The sequence below is a fragment of the Vigna unguiculata genome, chromosome 4, assembly GCF_004118075.2.
Source record: "Vigna unguiculata cultivar IT97K-499-35 chromosome 4, ASM411807v1, whole genome shotgun sequence".
Lineage (NCBI taxonomy): Eukaryota > Viridiplantae > Streptophyta > Magnoliopsida > Fabales > Fabaceae > Vigna > Vigna unguiculata.
In genome coordinates, this window is record NC_040282.1 from 20179765 (window position 1) to 20194298 (window position 14534).

Here is a 14534-nt window from a genome sequence, read left to right on the forward strand (position 1 = left end):
GGTTAGACAACATGAAAACCAAGACCAAATCCAACCCAAAATGTAACCCAAGTGTTTAGATCACTCTCCCAAAGTAACAAGGCAAGGCTACACTCAAAGCTCCTCCAAGGAGTGAAGAAAACACTTTGTTCAAAAATCCTTTTCTTGCATACAAGTGGCTCGGTTCAAACACTCAAGAATTTAAAGAAGACAAACTTACTATGACAAAACCAAGAGTACCTAAGGACAAGAAAGAAAAGCATAAAAAGAAGAAATGCTAAACTCTAAAGAAGAAAAGTTTGAGACAAAACTCAAACTTTTAACAAGACTAAAACAAGAAAAGCACATTTTAAAGACTCTATGGAAAGCACTTGACAAACATCTTCAAGTCTTAAATCATGCATACACCAACAAAGATCATAACCAAGTTAAAGCATGGAACTAATTTGCCAATATCACCCACTTCTCAAGCATGAAAACTAGTAGCATAACACTTAGTGAAAAACACGCTTTTAGTTCACCAATGAGCAAGATTGCTCTCGGTTTCTAGACAATATTTTGTGCAAAAATTTTCTTCTTTTCACAACTAGTTTCATAAAATGGTGAGAAAGAGTTTTAGGTGGCTTGAACACTTAGTTCCTCAAGTTTTAGGCCAAAATCAATTTCATGGAGAATACATCAAGCAAGACATAAAGTGAAAGCAAGATTCAAATACTTGGAAAAACAAGAATAAGAAAACTTCAAGTTAACATATGACATATGACTCAAGCAAAAGTTAGACACATTTAAAGACTCAACATGACATACACAAAGATACAAACATGTAGCTATCATGCATTTAAACTCATGGATTTGAGGCTCAAAGACTAAGCATCCAAAGACATGTTACCCAACCACATTTAGGAGCTTAAAGAGATGCAAAAATGGTAGCCAAACTGTCACAACAGAACCTGAAAACGCTGATTCACGTATTCTTGGCAGATCTGATCTTTGCTCACTTATTTGATCATACATTTCTCCACAGAACTCCAAATGCGTTGGTTCTTTTTTTTCTGGAAACTAGACTCAAAGAGCTTTCTTTTGACACCAAAAACGTAATTTTTGGACCGTTAAGATGGTGCAATTTAATGTTTTAAAATCGTTACGTTTTCTGCCAACACTACAAAAAAAAAGATATATTGCATGGATCATTTTATGGAGGTTAAAAAGACCTCCACAAATAAAGCTCTTATTTAAAAATTGATAACAGAGGAGGTTTTTTATTTTTTTTAGGAGGTTTATAACCTCCGCAAATTGGAATACATTTTTCTTCGAGCAAACACACGTGTTCCTCCCAAATCAGAAAAATTAGAATGAAATTTTCCCACAACCTAAGTTTAGTGTCGCAGCCTCAACCAATCGAAGACCGAAGTTCAGTGTCGTAGCCTCAACCAATCAAAAACCTAAGTCAACCATCACGTGCAGCGATCTCTGTCGCGCCGTCCGATCTTCGTCGCGCCGTCCGATCTTCGTCGCGCTGTCCCATCTCCGTCGTGCCCTCCCATCTCCGTCGCGCCCTCCCATCTTTGTCGCGCCCTCCCATCTCCGTTGCGCCCTTCATCTTCATCACGCCATCACAATCACATCGTTGCGCCATCTCCGACGGCGTTGTCTTCTTCGTTTCATCTATGTCGCGTTGTCTCTGTTTCCCCTTTCTGTCATCGCGCCATCTCCTTCTGTGGTAGCCTCTTTCGTTATCTAGAGGTTCCTTATCCATATACCTTTTATGTTCCTGGTTAAGATTTTATGTTCACTGTGTGAGGTAGAAGTGTTGGATGTTATATTTTGTTTTTTCTTTAACAGGCGATTCATACATTGCTATCAAAGGGTGCTGCCTCTATTTCCTGTCCTGGTAGTTATTCACTTCTCTAGTAGATAAACATTAAGGTTAATTTTGCTCTGTTGCTATTTTATGTGAATAAAAGAAGAAGATAAAGTGAAATGAACTTCTTCAATATGTTTAATGATGCTCACAATTTCTTTAGTGGGTATTGAAAATAGCAAGTGCTATTCTATATTTAATGATGAAATGTGAAAGGGTGATGATGAAATGATGAAATGTTGTATGATACATTCGTGAAGTTTTGATGTCACTGAAAACTGATAGGTTGTTGCTCCCACTTGGAGCAGGGGAGAAATGGCTCTAGAAAATCCATTTTACCTCTAAATTGAGAAGGTAATTTAAATGTATTTTTAAAGAGGGTGGAAAAGTTGTCTGTAAAGAGAAAAGGATTATGTGTTTTCTGTCCTTAGTCTTTTTCTTCATAGTTGATTCTGTGTTTTTTAGTAAGAAATATCACCTTTCCCAGTTTGACAGGGATTTGAATTGCTAAAATTCAGAGGCTTCTGTTGTAAATACGTGCAAAACAATTAAATCTTAGGATGAAAGTTATTTAAAATGGATAAGCTATATGCTCTTCTGAGTGGTCTTTAGTAGTTAACTAAAAAGCTAGCTAGAAACCAGTAAACTATCATATTTACCTATAAGTGTTTGATTCCATAATTAAAAAGTAATGTAAAAAATTATAATTATATATTTTTTATATAAAATTTTTTAGACGATTTTTTTTTTCTTATTGATGTTTAAGTTTTATGCAAATCTTGAATTCTCATGATTTTACAATTCTGAGACATTTTTCTGCATCCTTATATTTCATGACAAAAATAGAAAAGGAATGTCAATGAGTTTATATGCATTATTATTTTAAAAGAGAAGCTATTAACCACTAGTGTGGTAAGCCACACATTTCCATTTTGTTAAAGTCATGCATGGATTCATCTTTTCTACAAGCTCTCCAAAAATAGAAGTATTATTTCAGAGTGAGTTGGGGTGTATTGTACTTTCATAGTTTTATCGTCTGTGCCCAGTGGAAGTTCCCCATTTGTTAGTGCTTATGACTTAAAGTGAGCACATGCTTATAACTACAACTGTGCATTTTTCTTAGACATGGATCGTACTGCATCACTGGTCCTTTATTATTTACCACTGAACCGAACTTTTTGAGTGGCCCCCAGTAGCTAAAAGAACAAAAGGCCTGGCTGCAAGGATGTCTCCCCTAAGTTAAATTATGACAATTATAGTTGAAAGAATAGCCTCCTCTATTATGGTTGATGCTTTCTTGCACTTCGATATTTGTTTAATTATCGGATATCATAATTTTGTTCAGCTATTAAAGGTAAAAGGTACATTCATTGAGTTTTGATATCCATGAAAATGGATACACTGTTGCTCCTTCCTACTCTGCATACTTTTTTTCTGGTTACTTATTTATTTGTCAAAGTTGACATGATAATTTAAATATATTCTCTATTATTCTTTAACTGTAATATCTAATAGTAACTTGGATATGTTTTTCAAAATTTTTAAAAAATTCTAAATACAAAGTACTCAATAACGTGTATTGATACAGGTACACATATCCATATATATGTACAACTTTACCTTTTTAAGAGTGCCCTAATTTGTAGGTCATTGTTCACTACCATAGAAGCCCAGCTATAATAATCCTTGCTTTATTGTTTATTTCATAAACAGACAAAAGAAAACTATATAAAGATGAATAGTTATGGATTTGAGATGGTATAAACTTAAAAACTGGAATGAAATATGAAGAAATCAATGGAATGGAATATGCTGACACACTGTTGTTCTGGTTGGGAAATTGAAACCACAAAAACTGAATAATAATAATAGGTTATTGCATAGAAATAGGAACTCATGATAGTGAAGATATATGTGAAGGTCTGCGTTGAGTTTTCCATTCAAAGAGCAAAAATCCCACATGACCTTTTCAGACCAAAAGTTGTGTGCATAGGAAATAGACAGCTTCATCATCTTTCCATGTTGTGCCTTATCTATCTTAGATTTGACTATTGTAAGAGAGAGAGAGAGTACATTTCCTAACGAATTAATCGAATATAATTTACTTTTTTGAATAGTCTTTTTATAATACATTTGTGTATCTTTATTATTAGTATCTCCTTTCAATTTTAGAGCACATTAATTTACCATATTTCTTATTTAGTTATTGGTGAACCATATTTCTTATATTCTTCTATGTTTTATAAGTGTTTGTGTATTTTATAAAATACTCATTGTCATTTTGTTTAGGTATCTATTTCAATGGATAAATCTTGGATTGTTAAACCTCGGAATACAATTGAATACTCAATTGGTTTAAAAAAATTCTTAGATTTTGCTTTTGAAAATGGGGTTGTAGGAGATACAATTAAATGCCCATGTCCCAAATGTGGGTTTATGAAATGGCAAACTAGAGGCGTAGTTGAGGAGCACTTGATTTTAAAAGCATTTCCCAAAAATTATGTTATATGGAATCTTCATGGTGAGAAACAAATAGAAGATATTTCTAGTAATGAAGATGATATACAAGAGGCATTTCATTATGAAAATCCAATGGAAACAATGATCAATGAAGCATTTGGGCACTATAGGCAAGAAGGTACTAATCTAGGCAAAACACAACCATTGGGTGTAGATGATGTTTTGAATGAAAGCCTAAAGGAGCATTATAATGAGTTTATTGAGTTTCTCAATGATGGAAATCAAACATTGTGTGACGGGAGCAAGTACACAAAATTAGAGTTTGTAATCAAATTATATCACATCAAGGTTTTGTGTGGATTAAGTGACAAGGCAATGACTATGATCCTAGATTTGTTAAAATATTTAATGAAGCAAACTTGCCTCTTTCTTTTTATGAGGCTAAGAAAACCATCAACAAACTTGGTCTTAACTATACCAAAATAGATGCATGTCCGAATGATTGTATGTTATATTTAAGAGATGATGAAAAAGATTTGCAAACATGCAAACATTGCGGTACATCTAGATGGAACCCGAAGAAGAAAAAAAAAGCAACGTGCAAAAGTTTTGCGTTACTTTCCATTGAAACCAAGATTGCAAAGATTGTTTATGTGTTCTAAGACTGCAGAGCATATGAGATGGCATTCTTTAGAGAACAAGGATGGGTTCATAAGGCATCCAAGGGATGGTGAGGCATGGAAAACATTTAGTTTATTGCACCCTGAGTTTGCTTCTGATCCTCGAAATGTTCGTTTAGGCCTTGCTAGTGATGGTTTTAATCCTTTTGGTACTATGAGTTCTACTTATAGTATTTGGCCAGTGTTTTTAATTCCATACAATCTTCCACCATGGATATGTATGAAGCACACTTCATTGATCCTATCCATGATCATTCCAGGCAAGCAAATGCCAGGAAATAATATTGATGTGTACTTACAACCCCTTGTGGATGAGTTACGTGAGCTATGGAATGATGGTGTGGAGACCTTTGATTCTTCATTGAATGAAACTTTTAGGATGCGAGTAGCTCTTATGTGGACAATTAGTGACTTTCCTGGCCTATGCATTTTATCTGGTTGGAACACATACAGGTTTAGCTTGCCCTACTTGTAACTTTGATGCAAAACCTTGTCGTCTTCCTTATAATAAGAAGTGGTGTTTTATGGGGCATCGTCGCTTTTTTAGTAGAAACCATAGATTCATATTGAATCGTGTTCGCTTTGATGGAAGCACTGAAACAAGGAATCCACCACTAAAATTATCAGGATCTGACATTTTTAGGCAAGTTGAAAATATTAATGTTACATTTGGGAGAGGAGTAATTTTGGATGGTAGAGGAAAAAGATCTAGAGAAGAAGTTAAACAATGGAAAAAAAGAAGCATTTTCTTTGAACTTCCGTATTGGGAGTCTAATTTGTTACGCCATAATTTAGATTTCATGCATATTGAAAAAAATGTATTTGACAATTTGGTGTATACTTTGTTAAATGAAAAGCCTAAATCCAAAGACAATGTAAATGCTAGGAAAGATTTAAAGGAAATGGGCATAAGAGAGGATCTTTGGCCAGATGATAATGGAAGATATCACCTTGCTTTGTTTTCACTAACTCGTGATACCAAAAAGTTGTTTGTCAAAACTTTGAAAAATGTTATAGTACCGGATGGTTACTCAAGTAACATTTCTAGATGTGTTGATGAGGTGCAACAAAAAATATTCGGGCTAAAAAGTCACGATTGCCATATTATTATGGAGCAATTACTACCGCTGGCAATACGTAATTTGTTACCAAACCATGTCATTGCAACCTTGGTGGAGTTTTGCTCATTTTTTAAAGTCCTTTGTAGTAATAGTTTAAATCCACAAGAACTTGAAATGCTTCAAGATTGCATTGTGCTAACACTTTGCCACTTAGAGATGTTATTCCCACCATCATTCTTCAAAGTTATGGTTCATTTAACTGTCCATCTGGTAGAGGAAGCAAAACTTGGAGGTCCAGTTCATTATCGATATATGTATCCTATAGAAAGGTAATGCTTAGTACTTTTATATTAAGGTATCATTATCATAAATATCCAAGTAGTTTACTCTAATAATTTCTCATTATTATAGGGAATTAGGTCATTTAAAGACCTTTGTACGAAACAAGGCAAAACCAGAAGGTTCTATAGCTGAGGGATACTTAGCTAAAAAGTCTCTTACCTTTTGTTCTAGATACATTGAAGATATAGAGACAAGGTTCAATAGACCAAGACGTGTTTGTGATAAAACAGGTGATAATGAGCCTTTTCTGTCATCTATCTTCCCACAAGGTGGGAAGCCAGTAGGAGGTTCCTCGAATTTTACTTTAACTCGGATGCAAAAACTACAAGCCCATCAATATGTGCTTTTAAATTGTGCAATAGTCACACCATTTGTTGAGTGAGTAATCTATATTAAGTGTGTGATTTGTATTTAAACTAATTAAATTATATTAGTCATTTTGTTTGATTATATATGTAGTGAATTTAGACAACTAATAAAAAGAAGTTCAAGGGGAAGGCGACCTTCAACCACTGAGATCGAAACTAGAGTGTTTAAAGAGTTTGTTGATTGGTTTCAAAGGCGGGTGGGTTATCAAATAGTACACTTTCTATTATTTACTATGTTTTCTTTCAATTATGGCTAACATAACTTCTTTATTTAGATTATGAATCCAGACACAACAAATACAATGTCTAATGACTTAAAGTTTCTAGCACGAGGTCCATTGGAAAATGCTAACAGATTTACTACGTACAACATCAATGGGTTTAAATTTCGAACATTGACTCGAGATGAGGGATTGAGAACACAAAAATAGTGGTGTGTTTTTAACATCTAATACAGCTTGTGTATCAAGCAGTGTTGACAGGAACTTAAGGCAAGTGGACTTATCCTATTATGGAAAGTTGGAGAATTTCATTGAGCTTAATTATTATGGTCAATTCAAAGTTGTTCTTTTCAAGTGTAAGTGGGCAAATACTACACGAGAAAGAGGATATAAAAAGGATCAATGGAATTTTAATTGTGTTAACTTTGATAGACTAATTCATATTGGAGATCGTGAAGAACATGAACCTTATATTTTGGCATCTCAAGCACAAATGGTATATTATGTAGATGATGTGGTCAATAAAGGATGGAGTGTTGTTGTGCATTTAAAGCCAAGAGATTTGTATGAAATGGGAGAAATAGTAGAAGAGGTATATGAAAATGAGCCATACCAAGATCAAGAGCTAGAAAAAATTTTATAGTAATGACAATGAATATGTGCAATTGGCTACAAACCATTTAGATGGTGATATCCCTGACTCAAATGTATGAGTTGAAAAAATAATTAGTAGTAAATTTTTTCTTAAAGGTAATATTTTTTATATTCAAAGTTATTTTCAATGCATGTATACTTGACTCATGTTTGATTTCTTAATGTTATTTTCTTAAGGTGATTATATGTTGCTTACTCTTGTCAATTTCAGGTTAGGAAGGACATATATATAAAGAACCTATAATAAAAAGTGTACTCTTTATTCTCTGGTTCTCTTTCTTCTCTAGTTCTCTTTCTTCTCTGGTTCTCTTCACAAGTTATAACTTATATACAATTTCTTGCACTTCATTAGCTTCTAGAAAAGCATAACAAATCCTCATTATATACAGTTAGATAATATGTCATTATAGAATTTTCTTTAGAATTTTCTGCTTCATATTCTTAGTTGACTTTTCTCAATAATTAAGATGTTAACCAATTTGTCCTTGTAGAGTTTATAAACCTCATTTTGTCAGAATCAATTCTGCAACAGAGAGCATATATTGAAGGCTCCATAGGTGGTTTCTGTTGTTTTCAGTCCTTCTTCTCTTGCTCTCACCATGGATGGTTAGAACTATGAATCTCTTATTTTTTTCTCTGCTACAAATTCTCTGCTATACTTTTTATTTAGTTTTTTTTTCCTTTTTGTGCGGGGAGAATAAATGCATTCTGGTTGTGAACTTTAACTATCTAAAGCATTTTTTTCATCTGTTAGGTCTGACCTTGTTGTGAACTTACCAATTGTTCTGATCTAAGAGCACTGTAAGTGAAATGGTTCACTCCTAAAGAAGTATTTATTAATTTCCTATAAATTGCAGTGCATTTATGTTATCCATCATGATTTTTTCTGTAAATGATACTGAAACTAAAACTAAAACTAAAACTGAAATTGAAAATAGACATGTTGTAAATGATTTTTTCTGTTACAGTCACTTGGTACTTTCATCAAGTGAATCATCAAATTCTATAATCAAATTCTATAAGTTGTGATAGTGTTCCCTTCAAGTGAGGTAGGTCTACACCATGCAGCAGAGTGATGAGATCAAATGCCACTATTCTCCCTCTTTGTCATATACTGTTTGTTATTTAGTGTGTTGTGAGAATCTAAGCCTATCAACTTGGTTTAAAAGGTTGGAATGTGAATAAAGTAAAATGAAGTTTTAGGGTTCAATTCCTAATAAAGAAAATAGGCAAATAAAGCCCTGGGGTAGCTGTAAATTGTCTTTATATAATCAAAAGTCAATTTAAACATTTGGGGTTGGTAATTAAGTATAGGTCTTCTTATCTCTTCTGTTTGGCAGTATTGTAAAAGCAGTAATATCTTATCAATAAAGAGAGAGAAAAGAAGAGAAGGAATACTTGCTTCTACATTAGATTTGCTCAAAGCTCTATTGTGCTTCTTTTGTATTTTAGTGTAGGTAGTTAGTGTGTGATATAGCTGCAATTGTATTGGGTGCTAATCTGTTATTAGTGTGGGTAGATTTAATGGCAACAGTGCTTGTTTTGTCCTCAGTTCCTTTTCTCTCACTGAAATCTGTGAATGTTTCATTTTTAACTGTGAACTGTTTAAATTGAAAAATATAATAAAATAATCATGACCACTTCTTCAGTTTCTCTCAAAAGACTTTGCTATCATCTTTACAAACAAGTATGTGTAGAAATTATAACAGCCTGACTCAGAGTTGGCTATCATGTGTTTAGTTCCTATAAAGGGTAAACCAAGACAACACTAATCATCAATTTGGTCCTTCAATATGTGAGGCACTGATAATTTAATACCTAAATGTTCAAATAATATCACAATCCTTGCTTTTCTCTTTATTTCTTTATGATTCTTTGAGCTTGCTTCTACACTTTATGATTCATTTTTTCCTTCCTGTCTTAGGAACTTGACTATCAATTTCTTTTCTGGTGAAATTCCTAACTATGGAGTACTGAGCAACTTTGGCATATACTCGTATGTACACCTTCCTTTGCATGAACTTCTTCATGTTTTATGCTTTTGTGATTCCATTTTGGTTTCTTCTGAAGTACTGCCTATGATTTTTCTATAGATATTTTGAAGTGCCCTATCTCTGTTTGGTTTGCTTTCATGAATGCAATGTCTTCTATCTGATCTATACCATGTTGGTTAATTTACATGTTTGTTTATGAAGAAACTTGTCTGAGTGCACTTTGAGAATTAGTGAACTATCAACATGTGTTAAAACTCCTTGCCACATCAACATGTACATATACTCTTTGTTTGGTTGTATCCATAATCACTCATAGTAGAAGAAAATAAAAGCAAATTGAATATAACCTTTTTCCATAACTTTGAGGAAGAAATATTCCTAAAGTAAATTTGAAAGTAAATTGAATATACCTAAATTGTTTTGGTTATTCTTCTGTTTCCAAAGTCGGTATGGCTTTCTGTAGATAACACGTCCAGAATAATTCTCCATAGAACCACGAATATCAGGGGTTACTTGGATGGCATCTAAGAATATTTTTGAATTGTCGTGCAGCCATAGATTAGACTGATTCTCTGGTTTGAAGGTAGGGAAATTGAAATAAAAACAGTAACTTTGGTAAGGGCAATGGTAACGAAGAGTATTGCTGCATATTGATATTTGACTAACCAAGGGAGCTGCATATTTCTGTTTTGAGATGGCAGAGTGGCTTGATTTTTGAGGGTCACAAAAAAAAAATATTAAATGAGTTCTAAAATGTTCATGATGCATCATTCTTTGTTTATATAAATAATGTATATATACTTGAGTAAGGTAAATTGATTCTTTTTTATTTTATTTTAATAATATAAACATCATTGTCTCTTTAAATTATTATTTTTTCCGAGAAAATTCTTGTTTCCGCGGTTTGTGGAATGAAAAAGAAGAAGAAAAAAAGACACGACTAATGATGTTATATATTAAAATAATATCAGAGTGCCTGCGGAATAGTAGGTTTGTCAAACATTAAAAATAAGTTGAATATGGACTAAGTATGTGAAGGGGTTGAAATTGTAAAGATCCTTTAGTTTATGTTAAAGAAAGTTTTATTGGCAAGGTAAAGTCTTGGTCTGTAATTGGCATAGATTAAAAAATATTCTAAGGTTACTAAAAGTGTATAATGAACCACTAGTTAAGTGTTTGCGTAAATATTTGAGTAAGTTAGTTTATAGTCAAAGAAAATACGGTGAAACTATTTTCTTGTAACATATTAACATTAACATCTTATGCAATATCATAAACTATTTTTTATAGCTTCTCAAACATTTCCAAGAGTTGAGTTTGTACAACTTGAGTCTTGAGTCCAAAAGCCATTAAAATATACATGGTTTTGATCTTTGACTTCATGAGTATTCCAAAGGCATGTTATCAAATGAAATATTTGTTAGGTGTGGTTGTTTTCAAATGAAATATTTTGCAAACACCATTTAGGTCACCTCATTATAACTTTACACAAAAAAAACCGTCTAGCAACACCTCAAGTAAACAAAACCACCAAACAAAACAAAAACACTTAAAAAAGAGACATAACTAACAAAAAGAGCAAAGAAGAAGGATTCCTCACCCACACCACTGACTCTTCCAAAATTTTTCTATTTCCATCTCTGTTATTATGTTAATGTATTTGCAATATGAACAAGCAAGTTGATTCTATTGTATGTGTACTTTTGTAATGACAAATTCATTGCATGTAAATAGGTTTGACGGTACTCACCCTTGGATTTCACTTGGTTTTCCTGTTGTACTCCCCCATGCTGAAAGTGATCAAGCTGCAGGTAAGTCTCACCCTTGGATTTGATTTTCCTAAATACTATCTAATTTCCTTGATTTAGAACTACCCACCTTTCGTATGTACTCCTTTTCTCTCTTTTGGCCACACTCTTTTGGCCACACTGCATGATTCCTGTATCACACTCCCTACCCTCCCCACTCATTCGATTATTTTTTCCTCTATTTCAAACATGACTTACTGACCTAACATATGATTTAACAAAATTGTAGCATTTATTTTCAACTTTTTGTGGTGTGACCAAAGATTCTTTTAGAACATTGAGTCTTTGCTGTATTATTCTTTTTTCCTGATTTGAAGCATGAAATAAATATTGTCAAAAATTCTCAATCCCTTACTTTCTTAAAACTGCATAGTACTCTTAAACTAAGTTATTAATTTATAGATACTTTGACCCAGTTTCACTGAATAAACTTTTTTTCCTCGTGGATAATCCCCATGCATTCTTTATATCTAGTTTTCACTGTTGTGATTCACTTTTGGTTTCTCATAAATATATGTAGCCATGCCAAAGGTGAAGCATTTCTGAAATCCACACTTCAATGAGCACAACACCACCAATAGATTCCTCATTGCCCACCGAGAACTCACAGCAACTTGAAACATCTACAAAATATGTTCGACGTGAATCTTCATCATCTTGGACTGTTCATGCAATAGGTATATGTCATATTTATTTTTACATGATCATAATTTTTAAAATTTTACTTATGGTTAAGTAAGTTGTTTTATGGTTAAAGACTTAGAAGGAGTTATCAAGAAAATTAAGGTGAAGGTCAGAGAAGTAAATAACTTACCTCGTGGGGAACGCATCATTGTGGACTATGATGAGTTAGGCATGGCAATTGGTGAAGGACAAGGCGTGCTTGCAGGATATTGTGGTACATTGGCAATTGATTGTAATTTGTTTCCAATTAATTTTGAAAGATGGTCTGGGAAAACAGGCATGCCTGACACTTACTTTTTGGAATGCTTTAAGGAAATATTACAGGTATATCTTTATGCATGTATGACCTTATATCTTTTGTAAATGTTACATTTACTCAAATGTTTACACACTAACTATGTCTTCTTTTTTCAAAAGCCTAGGTTTTTTTTAAGACTGGTGAAGCTAGTGCACCACGGTATTGCAAACTAACTCTTGGTAGGAAGTGGGCTGCACATAGGCAGAATTTATGGAATACGTTCTATGATCCAACAAAAAGCAAAAATGAAATCATAAGTAATGTGCCAAATGGTATAGATAGAACTCAGTGGGCTCATTTTGTTACTTATCGTCTAAAACCAGAAACATTGGTACAAGTTACATTATTTTGAATGGTGTGAATTGTTTGTGTAGATATATTTTTTTTGTTGTGTGAACTTACAATTTTGTTTATTCATAGGAGATTTGTAATAAAAAATAGAGAAAATCACAAAAAGCAAGTAATTCCTCATACCGGTGGTTCTAAACCTATGTCAAGAAGAAGACATGAGATGGTAATGATATTAGTTAACATGACACTATACTATTTTTTAATTTTTACTATTTAACTTAACTTCTCTTTTTATTTAGTTTTTGGAAACTGGACAGCTGCCTAGTCGGGGAAAGTTATACATTGATACTCAAAGAAGAAAGGATGGATCATTTGTAAATGATGCGGCAAAGGCTATATCGGTTAGTTGTACCATAATATGATATTTTTGTGCATTTTCCTTCAATGTTTAGCGTTTTCACTATATATTGTTGTATGCCTATAGGAACAAATTGAAGTGGGTTTGACTCAAAGCACTAATGATGAATCAGAGGTTTCCCCTAATGATGTTGTTGGTAAAGTGTTAGGCCCAAAGCATTCTGGGAGGGTGCGATGCATGGGTTTAGGAGCAGCTCCTACTAACTCATTTAGAAATACAAGATTTTGACTTTCGGATTTAAGCATTGTTTCATCTAGTGCTGCCACATCATCAACATCTTCTGATCAGTGGTAACAAAAGTACACTAATTTAGAATCCCAAATTCAAACCACCTTGGGTGAACTAAAAGCCTACATGATAATGAAGGAAAGAAAGATCCCTGATGAATTAACTGCCTTCTTTGATCCTCAACCACAAGTAAGTTATGTCCAGCCTTTGGAAACTAATTATCTTGGTACTTATTTGTGATGTGATTTTTGATACAAGAATTATACTGTATCGGTGTGAGTTAATCATCGATACCAAATAATCCTGATTTTTGTGCAGGTCAATGATCTAGTAATAAACTATTTTAGTATATGCATGTTGATTTCATGATTTGAGGTTGACGTCCTTCTTGCAGCTAATATTTATCTTTTATAATTTCAGTAAACCGGGGATGCAAATGAGCCTGAGTCTTCTATGGGTACAAGAGGATCATCTGGTGGTAGCAACATTTAGGGTGTTTATGATGTTTTTTGGATGAAACTATTTTAGTGTATTATGAACTTTGAGTAAGTATGGATTAAGTTGTAATTGTTTCAATTTAAATTGCTTTTATGTTAATATGTTGATTTTGAGAATCAAAAGTTCTAAAGATATATATTTGAGAACTTTGGTTGAAGTATTTGATTGAAGTTTACAAAAAAATATTGTTGATGTAAAAATATAAGTACCTTAAATGATGACATACATTGTCAAGTATAATAGGAAATTCTAATTACAAACAAAATATTGTTTTTCTATGAGATTTGAATAATGCAAGAAAAATACAGGATTAAATCTACAAATTAATTAATACAAACGAAACAGGTTAAAATTTTTACAGTATAATCCTCAAATTGAGGAGGGTATTAACCCCCACAAAAAAATGAAAAATAGGAATTTTGGAATCAAATAGGTTTATGGAAATAAAGGAGGTTTTAAACCTCTACAAAATAACAGTCATGAATAGGAGAGGTTATAACCCTCCATTAAAAAACTTCCACAATATAAACATGATACTAGGGGTTATAGAAAACCTCCACAAATAACTTGTGGGGAACCTAACTGTAGAGGTTTGAAAAACCCCTGCAAATTATTTTGTGGAGGGTAAAAACCCCCACTAAACAAAATTAAAACCTCCACAATTTAGCTTTTTTTTTTGTAGTGCAACA

The 14534-nt window shown here is 33.0% G+C and overlaps 1 protein-coding gene across 12 annotated transcripts; it reads left to right on the forward strand.

Moving 5' to 3' along the window:
- Window positions 1–1231: 1231 nt before the first annotated feature.
- Window positions 1232–14027, forward strand: LOC114181025. Of its 12 annotated transcripts, none has more exons than XR_003603723.1 (13): window positions 1232–1722; window positions 1822–1870; window positions 7838–8232; window positions 8381–8427; window positions 9551–9622; window positions 11355–11431; window positions 11949–12105; window positions 12186–12436; window positions 12530–12741; window positions 12831–12924; window positions 13001–13102; window positions 13186–13536; window positions 13768–14027. XR_003603723.1 is itself a non-coding variant. In XM_028067340.1 (12 exons), the coding sequence occupies exons 1-4, from the start codon at window positions 5505–5507 to the stop codon at window positions 7180–7182; spliced, it is 1437 nt and encodes a 478-aa protein (XP_027923141.1). In that variant the 5' UTR covers window positions 1912–5504; the 3' UTR covers window positions 7183–8232; window positions 8381–8427; window positions 9551–9622; window positions 11355–11431; window positions 11949–12105; window positions 12186–12436; window positions 12530–12741; window positions 12831–12924; window positions 13001–13103. The 12 variants fall into 12 exon arrangements, 6 of the variants coding, with proteins under 6 accessions (XP_027923145.1, XP_027923141.1, XP_027923140.1 ...); XR_003603724.1 differs by having other exon boundaries at window positions 1238–1722; window positions 8118–8232; XR_003603725.1 differs by having other exon boundaries at window positions 1238–1722; window positions 8159–8232.
- Window positions 14028–14534: the final 507 nt, after the last annotated feature.